Consider the following 9,412-nt stretch of genomic DNA (forward strand, 5'->3'; position numbering starts at 1 on the left):
CTCTTTTCTGAATTCATTCAGAAGTTTATCCCTATCTTCCTTCAGCTCTATGATTACCTTGTTTGTGTGTTCTTTAAATTCACTGATTTCTTTTCTCATATTCATCATTGTTCTATTTGAGTTCATGTCCTGCATTGTCTCTAGGGGATTCTCATTGTGCTCCTCTAGAGGATTACTGGTATTTGGTGGGGATATGTTATTTTGGTTTTTCATGTTGTTATTTTTTCTCTGTGATTTTGACATGTGAATTTCTTTTGTAGTTTCTGACTCTTGTGTGATACTCGGGCCTTCAAGTTTAGTTCTGCTTCTTTTTTTTGAACTTTATGTGTCTTTGTGGTTTACTTTTTGGGTATGAAGAGCTGGTTCATCTAAGCTTCTGGTTCTCTCTTTTGATTTTATATTGTCGTGACCGGATTGATTTTGTCTTCAGGAGTTCCGCGGTGGCCCAATTCCAATGTGGGTCAGAAGTTTTCAGACTTTCTCCTTAGGTCTGGAATCTTCTAAGAATGCTTTTGGCCTCAGGAACTTGGGTGTTGGACTGACCTGAGACCCTGGCCGTGGCCGTGCCACGCAGGGATGCAAAGGCAGATGGGGAGGGAAGAAGCCCCAAGATTACCCAGGGAGTGGATTGAGTAGCTGGGTTGTACTGGGTGCAAAGGACCAGGGAGAGGACAGGCAAGCCTCTGAGCCCCAGAAAGAGGCTGTCAGCCCCAGAAAGAGGCTGGTGGGTGTTGCAGGACCAGGGAAGTAGAGGGAGGTGCGGGCGGGGCCGGGACCAGAAGCCGTGCTCCTGGGGCCCAAGAAAGGCACTGAGTTGGTCTGGGTGAGAAGGGTCAGGAAGCAGTATTGGTTCCCCAGGTGTCTGGGGCCCCAAGACTAGAAATGGCGCAGAGCCCAAACTAGGAGTATAGAACTGCGCGGGGGATGGAAGGGTGAATGTGGCTTAGGGGGTACCGGCGCAGAGTGCTGCGCTATTGACTTAGCCCAAGAGGCCTGAGGATAGTAGTGCAGGCTAGGAGAGTTAGCCAGTGGTGCAGGCCCAGGGAAGTAGAGAGAGGTGAGGGCGGGGCCAGGACCAGAAGTACTGCTCCTGGGGCCCAAGAACGGGACTGAGTTGGTCTGGGTAAGAAGGATCAGGAAGCAGTATTGGTTCCCCAGGTGTCTGGGGCCCCAAGACTAGGAATGGCACAGGGCCCAAACTAGGAGTATAGAAAGGCGGGAGGGATGGAAGGGTGAATGTGGCTTAGGGAGTCCCGGCGCGGAGGGCTGCGCTATAGACTTAGCCCAAGAGGCCTGAGGCAGGCTAGGAGAGTTAGCCGGTGGTGCAGGCCCAGGGAAGTAGAGAGAGGTGAGGGCGGGGCCAGGACCAGAAGCGCTGCTCCTGGGGCCCAAGAACGGGACTGAGTTGGTCTGGGTGAGAAGGATCAGGAAGCAGTATTGGTTCCCCAGGTGTCTGGGGCCCCAAGACTAGGAATGGCGCAGGGCCCTAACTACGAGTATAGAATGGCGGGGGATGGAAGGGTGAATGTGGCTTAGGGAGTCCCGGCCTGGAGGGCTGCCCTATAGACTTACCTCAAGAGGCCTGAGGATAGTAGTGCAGGCTAGGAGAGTTCAAACAGAAACTTTTATATTAATCTTTCTTTATTCTTATGAATTTCATACATATATACAATGAAACACCGTAATATCCACCCCCATTTCTTTCTCTAACTTCCAAATCTCTCCCAATACAGCCCCCTCCAACTTAATAGTCTTTTTTTACCTCTCAAATCCATTAGTGCTGCCTACATGTGAATGGGTATGGAAAGAAACACTAGCATGTGAAATCTCTCAGTGGACACACATTCCAAAAAGAATGACTGTCCCTTCCTCAGAAGCTATCGACTGCCAGTAGCTCCTCAGGAAGGGCTAAGGCCTAGAGAGTACCTCCCTCATCTGTGCCAGAATTTGGGCCATGCTGATCTTGTACAGCTAATTACAGCTGGTGTGAGTTCATGACTGTAGTAGATGTGTCATATCTAGAAGACAGAATTTCACAGCATTCCACCCCACCTTCCGGCTCTCACATTCTTTCGTCCTCCTTTTCTGCGATATTCTGTCAGCCTTGGCAAGGAATGGGAGACTGATGAAGATGTCCCATTTAGGACTGAGCACTCAGTCTCTTATTTTCAACATTTTGACCAGCTATGAGTGTCTGCATTGACTGCTGCCCCCTGCAGAATAGAAGCTTCTCTGACCAAAGTTAAGAACAGCCCAGGTCTATGGGTGTAAATATAAATACTTAGAAGGCAGTTTAGCAAAATAACAATATCAGGTTCTGCCTTAGGGCCCATGACTTCTCCAGCCATGGGCTTTTGTGGAGCAGGTCCCACATACATTCGGAATGCAGTTAGTTACCCCACAGAAGTTATGCCCCTATTCCCCAGGTGGATCCATTTTGCCTGTCAGGTGAGGGCTGCAGCACACAACATCCAGCACTGGGTAAGACATGGATATCTTTTTGTCACCATAGCCTGCACAGCACCTGCTGGCACTTTGAAAGCTAGCCAGTAGGGAAGAAGTTTCCCAACCAGTTTGAGGTTGATTTCTCTGTCTTATAGCCAAAGTATGCGATGTCTTCAGCAACAGGGTTTTACCATGCAGTTAAAGTGGGTAACCAAGGGCAGTGGATTGTGTTGTTTTTGAGACCTTTGGGGCCTCCCTGACTAGTAACTCAGAGGAAAGTAGCCCATGTTTTGCACTGTGATTTCTCCTGAAAGCAGTATTGCCCACCCATCAAGGTGACCACTCAAACCCAAGTTATATTTTGAAGTTAACTTACTAACATCTTGGATTCCATAAGGCATTTTCATGCTTAGTTTTGGTTAGCTCACCCAGTACTCCTCACCTCCATCCCCACTTGATCCTTTAACTCCCAGTATTCCCCCCTTTCCTTCATATGACATGTATTCTACGATCCCTCCAATTTTGTTTTATTGGGTTGTGAGATAGTAGGCTTCCATGTGGCTTTCTATACACACTTCCTTTGGGTTAGCCTTTCCAATCCTTGGAATTCCCCCATCCTCCCACACTCTTTCCTTCTTAAGGCTTTCCACCCCCAGTATTTCAACTCCCTCAAACAGCAATTTTTAGAATCAAACACTCTGGCACAATAGATCCAAGCAAGCACTACCTTGACACACAACAAAGAATGGCAATAGGAAAATATTTAAAGTCTTTAAATGTTTAAACCATTATGCATATTTTAAGTATTAAGCTGTTGTGTTTGTACATAAAAGCAGAAAACTGTGTATAGCAAAGCACTTCAATTTATAACATACAGTGGTCTTGAATCTGAGCATAAGTGACTCAGGCCACATACATTCGTGTTGTGGAAAGACAGCCTGGGCTATCAAAATACACATGTTGAGTGCTCAGAACCAAGACCAGAAATACCTCCAATTCATTATGAATTTGGTTTTTTAATTCATTTTGGTTGTTGTGTGTTCAGAAACCTTTTACTTCTGACAATTTTTTGTGACCCACCCCCAACAATAAGTGCCATGATGCAGTCAAGTTAAGCTCGGCAGCATGCAGTCTGCTGAACTATGACACTGAACAGCTGGATTCTAGTAAGCGCATGTGGAACCTGCTTTCAACTTATGAAACGTTTATCAGAAGTCACTGCTCAGCAGATCAGACCTCTAGAACGACATAAAATAGATCTGAACCCAAACTCAGCTGAACTCCTACTCCATCTCTTCAGCTTTTTTCCCATCTCTTTCACTCATTCTCCTTGGGGAGAACATGCTAAAAGCTTATTGAGTAGGGAATGGAGGAAATGGGTCCTGTCTCCTCAGGTCAGATGCCTGCTCAGCTAGAATTAGCAACCTTTCTCTGGAAATCTAATATTTCTTTCTGCCACCCACCCCACATCGTCTTTTCCCATCCATCCTCCCCTACACAGTTGAACTAAAGTCCTAAAAAGACACATGGGAATTCTGCACACGTCTGGCTAGAAGTCAGAAACCATGTGGGAATAGTATTCAGGTTGTGCTTACCCGACTAGGGGTGGGGACACATGGAGAAAATGTTTTTTACTCCCCAGGGGTATCAACAGTAATTTATTACAGATAAATGGCTCTTTTTTCTTTTTGTAAAGAGAGCCATGAGGTTCTTTCCCAGTACTTATACAATGACTCTGTGCCTTTAGCAAATGCCCTTAATCAGGACTCTTACATTTAGAAATGAACATTAAAAACTCATCATATTATTCTGAGATCATTGCAAATTTACAGAAAAGTTTCAAGAATAGTACAAAGACTGCCCCCCCACATCCTCACCTGATCACCAACAATGAATATTTTACCACATTACTTTCTAATTCTCTCTCCACCCTGTTCTGTACATTATATATACATTTTTTAATATTTTATTTAATTTTTTATTTTATTTTATGTGTATGCATGTATTGCCTGCATGTAGGTAAGTGCAACCCTGTCGTGCAATGCCCACAGAGGACAGAAGAGGCAGTCAGATCCCCTGAACTGGAGTTACGGACAGTTGTTAGCTGCCTTGTGGGTGTGGGATTCGAACTCGGGTCTTCTGCAAGAACAGTCAGGGTTTTTAACCACTGAGCCATCTCTCCAGCCCCTAAAAGATTCAGTTTCTAAGCAGTCTGTTCACCCTCCCTTCCAACACCTCCCATAGCTCCCTATCACTTTTTTCTTTTTCTTTTTTTTTCCTTCTTTCATTTATTTATTTTTATGGGGCCTTGGGGTGCTCTAACATTCCCCCCTCTGAAGAGGTAATCCTAAAATCTTTTAAGACTTAGATACACACTCCGAAATATTTTCGACATGTTTGGCCTTTGGAACAGAGTATGTTGCTAACAGTCCCAAGGACATTTTGACTTTTAGCCAAGAAACTGGCTACTTTTCTTTGGGGTCTTTTTGCCCTAACTGCCTAGCCAATTCCTACCTCCTATTCTTATCACGCCATCCTCTGAAGGTGTTACCCAAATTGCCAATAGGGAATAGGGACGCAGATCACTCTGGCTTCTTCCATGAGGAATAGGGACGCAGGGTGAGGCAATTGGAGTACCCCTTCAGTGGCTCTATCTAAAAGACTCACAAATTGCATAACTCTTGTCTCTAAGGGGAAAAGAAAGTCCTTGAATCATGAATAGGAGATGTGAAAGAGAAGTAAAGGCAAGAGTAATTAGCATTACAACTTCTAGACAGGGAACTAGAAAAAAAGTCAGAACAGGGCAATTTTCACATGTTCATATGAGAGTCCACTGGAATTTCTTGACAAGGGCTTCCAAAAGTATCCCTCTATTGGGTTCTTCCTCGTTTTTCTTTTGTCTTCCAAGGCTGGACCCTAGAGTGATGGATTCAGGATTTGATTTCAGGTATTTGATAGCTGTTGGAGTGGTTAGAATCAATGTCAGTTCCCTCTCAAAGGCTTCTAGATAGGGGGAGAAAACAAATTTATCCATCATTTTAGAACAACAGCTAGTTGTCTCCCTTAGCTACAGGTGGGCACTACAGTATTGGAGACCAAGATTTGAAGTCTTACATCTGAGCAGCACTTTCTGGTTAGGAACAAAATAATCAATGAGAAATAATTGTCTAAATAACTTTTCATATATATTTAAGCCTAATGTCTGGGAAGTGTAATCCCTTGAACTCCTTTTTAAAAAAATATACTGATTTTGTCATTTTTGGCCCAAATAAATCAATTTATTTTTACACTAAAGGTCATTTGAGGATCTGTTCCTCAGGGGTTACATTGGCTTGGGAGGAGCTCCTAGTTCCTTTCTTTTACCAGTTCCATCTATGTGAAGATAAGCCAAAGGTCCTAGAACAGTCAGTGTTCTTAACTGCTGAGCCATCTCTCCAGCCTCACATTTTGTTTTGTTTTGTTTTTCTTTAACCCTGTGAGAGCAGCTGACACTTTGTCCCTCAAGTTTTCAATTGGCATTTTCTACATTGGCTTGGGAGGAGCTCCTAGTTCCTTTCTTTTACCAGTTCCATCTATGTGAAGATAAGCCAAAGGTCCTAGAACAGTCAGTGTTCTTAACTGCTGAGCCATCTCTCCAGCCTCACATTTTGTTTTGTTTTGTTTTTCTTTAACCCTGTGAGAGCAGCTGACACTTTGTCCCTCAAGTTTTCAATTGGCATTTTCTAAATACAAAGCATTTCTCTTACTAACCATAGTTACAGTTCTCAAATTCAGTATTTAATATTGAAAGAACACTTTTATTTGAAATTTAATCCATATTTTTAAAGTTTATTTCTTCTTTTTTTTTCAGTCTTTTTGAAACAGGGTCTCCCTGTAGCCCCAGCTGGCCTGGAACTCACTATGTAGACCAGGCCGGCCTTGAACTCACAGAGATCTGTCTGCTTCTGCCTCCCAAGTGCTGGGACTACAGGTGTGAGCCACCACACCCAGCTTAAGGTTTATTTCTTAATGCTGTATACGTGTGTGTCTGTGTGGGGTATGTGGACACAGGTTCCCAAGAAGGCCAGAAGAGGGTGTCAGATCCCCTAGAGAAGTGTCCTTGGTGTAGAAAAAGTATTTGTCACCAGGGTGCTTTCTAAGGGGTCAGAAAAATCAGCACACAGCTTCTTCTATAAGATTTCCTCAAACCTGTGTATCTTCAGGATGACATAGAGCTCAGTGACAGAATGTACACTGAGTGTGCTCCCAGGGCTGCAGCCCCAGCACCACAAACAACATGTGAACCCTCGATTTAAGAGGCAGGAAAATTAAATAGGTACATGTCAGAACTTTGGGGGGGGGAAACAAATATTACCTAACTTCAGGATGCATACATCCAAGATCTACACATTTTGCCTAGTTGTCTACTGCTTTTTCCAAAGTACTTTTTGTTGAGAATAATGTTTTTTAAGAGTGTTCTTAATCTCTGCATAACATAAAACTGGATATATGCATTTTAGAAAAATCTCAACAGCAAGGATTTTTTTCCCCCATGGCTGGGGACTAATTTAGACCCTTGTACACAGGGCAAGCCCTCTACCAGGAGCTGCATCCTTGACCCTACTGAATCTTCATTGACTCCCACATAAAATTTTACCGTATAACCTCAAGGTTTTTTAATCAATTAATAATCTACTTTGTGCTGGGAATTAAATGCAATGCCTCACACAGATGAAGTATCCTGTCTGCCACAGAGTTACACCCCAAACGGAACCTCAGAATTTTTATAAGGCTTTGTGAAATGCCCAAGAATGTTTCCTTTTGCTTTAATGATACAAACTGCTTTGTTTTCATAGAGCCGTCTTCAAGAATACTGAAAACTGCCTTGCCCACTCTTCTCTCTTCTTCCCCTTCAGGACCCAAAACAGGCTCCATTCAGCCCAATGGTCAGATTCCCCAGGCTGCACCTTCTGTCAGTGCTGTTCTCCAAGAGGCCCAGAGACATGTCGGAACATCTAAGGTAAACCAGGGATCCACTCTTAGTCTATGAACCTCGCACCCATAAACATACCTTCTATGAGCAGACACTTGTAGTTCTTCTTTCTGAAAGAGCAAATACAGCTCCAACAACTGGGAAATTGCTATATTATAATTTCATTTAGGAAATTGTTTTATATTTTATCTTAAAGCTATCTAGGCTAAAATTGAAAAGTTAAAACCACTGATAATCATACTGCTCTGTGAGCATGTAATTATGTATGTTGACCACTGAAGTAGTTTAGCTGCATTTCTTTTGACGGAATAATTTTCTTCGTGTAGTGACTTTAGTGTTCTTAGCCCTTGTAATTTTCAGTAATTGTTTTCTGATTAAATTAGAGCATTTGAAAGTTAGTCAGAATTTTTTTCTGATTAAATTAGAGCATTTGAAAGTTAGTCAGAATCCCTATATGAAGTGCATTTCTTTTGACGGAATAATTTTCTTCATATAGTGACTTTAGTGTTCTTAGCCCTTGTAATTTTCAGTAATTTTTTTCTGATTAAATTAGAGCATTTGAAAGTTAGTCAGAATCCCTATATGAAGTGCCAGATAGGCCCCAAAACGAGATCAGAGACTACTAGGAGAATTCTACTATAAAATGTGCATTTTATATTTTCTTATTAATGATTTGCATGCATGCTCAGGGTGATGGAAAAGAAAACACATTCAAAAATAAAACAAGCTGGGCATAGTTGCACACGCCTTTAATCCCAGCACTTAGGAGGCAGTGGTAGGCAGACCTCTGTGAGATCAAGGCCAGCCAGGTCTAAGTAGTGAGTCCCAAGCCAGCTGTGGCTACAGGGAGACCTTGTCTCAAAAAAACTAAAACAAGGGGCTGGAAAGTGGGCTCAGTGGTTAAGAGCACCAGCTACTCTTGCAGAGGACCTAGGTTTGATTCCCAGCAACCACATGGGAGCTAACAACTGTCCTAACTCCAGCTCCAGGGAATCTTACACCCTCTTCTGACTCTTCGGGCATTGCACAACACAGGTGCACTTACATACACGCAGGAAAAACACTCATACACATAAAATAAAAATAAAATATTTTTAAATTAAAACAATAACAAAAAATAACAATAACCAAGAAGATGGAGAAATGGACCCATAGTTATGAGCACTTTCTGCCCTTGTAGAGGAATCGGGTTTGGTTCCCAGCACCCACATGGTGACTAACAACCTTCCTTAACTCAAGTTCCAGGGGATCTGATGCCCTCTTCTGGCTTCTGTGAGCACTGCATGCATGTGGTGCACTTACATTCATGCAGGCAAAATATTCATATACATAAAATAAAAATAAATAAATTTTAAAATAAATTTAAAAATTCTTTTAAACATGGCTGGCCCAGGCTGCTTCCCTGGGCCTGCACAACCCACCAGCCTCTCTCCTGATCCCCAGGAGCCTTTGGGGTCTCTTCCTACCCCCATCTCCCTTTGCATCTCTGGGTAGCACGGGCACCAGCTGCCCGAGACCAGCATTTTTCCTGGGACCTGCTCCCAGACCAGTCCAACCCCCAAATTCCTCAGGACAACATCTTTCCTGGAGGGATCCAGAACTTAGGAGAAAGGATAGGAGCATCTGATCCTCATCTGGCTTGGGCCTCTGTGGGAACTCCTGAGGACAAAAGCAATCTGGACACTCCAATATAAAATCAAAAGAGAGAACCAGAAGCTGAGATGAACCAGCTTTTCATGTGCAAAAAGTAAACTGCAAAGGCGCATAAAGTTTAAAAAAGAAGCAGACCTAAACTTGAAGGCTTGAGTCTCACACAAGAATGAGAAACTATAAAAGAAGTTCACATGTCAAAATCACAGAAAAATAATAACATGAAAAACCAAAATAAGATATCCCACCAAATATCAATAGTCCTCTAGAGGAGTACAATGAGAACCCCCTAGAGATAATGCAGGACATGGAACTCAAAAGAACAATTACAAACATGATAAAAGC

General features: G+C 43.0%; 1 protein-coding gene across 5 annotated transcripts in view; it reads left to right on the forward strand.

Annotated features, from left to right (window-relative positions):
- Window positions 1-9,412, forward strand: part of LOC103732999 (decaprenyl-diphosphate synthase subunit 1) — a 240,760-nt gene that overhangs the window by 119,844 nt on the left and 111,504 nt on the right. For all 5 annotated transcript variants that reach the window (XR_003849344.1, XR_003849346.1, XR_003849345.1 and 2 more), the window contains one exon: window positions 7,341-7,444. Coding sequence is in view for 2 of the 5 variants with exons in the window: in XM_029562923.1 (XP_029418783.1) it covers window positions 7,341-7,444 (104 nt within the window). In the remaining 3 variants the exon portion in view is untranslated. The remainder of the gene's footprint in view (window positions 1-7,340; window positions 7,445-9,412) is intronic.

Source organism: Nannospalax galili, unplaced genomic scaffold (genome assembly GCF_000622305.1).
Source record: "Nannospalax galili isolate Female #2095 unplaced genomic scaffold, S.galili_v1.0 scaffold14, whole genome shotgun sequence".
Lineage (NCBI taxonomy): Eukaryota > Metazoa > Chordata > Mammalia > Rodentia > Spalacidae > Nannospalax > Nannospalax galili.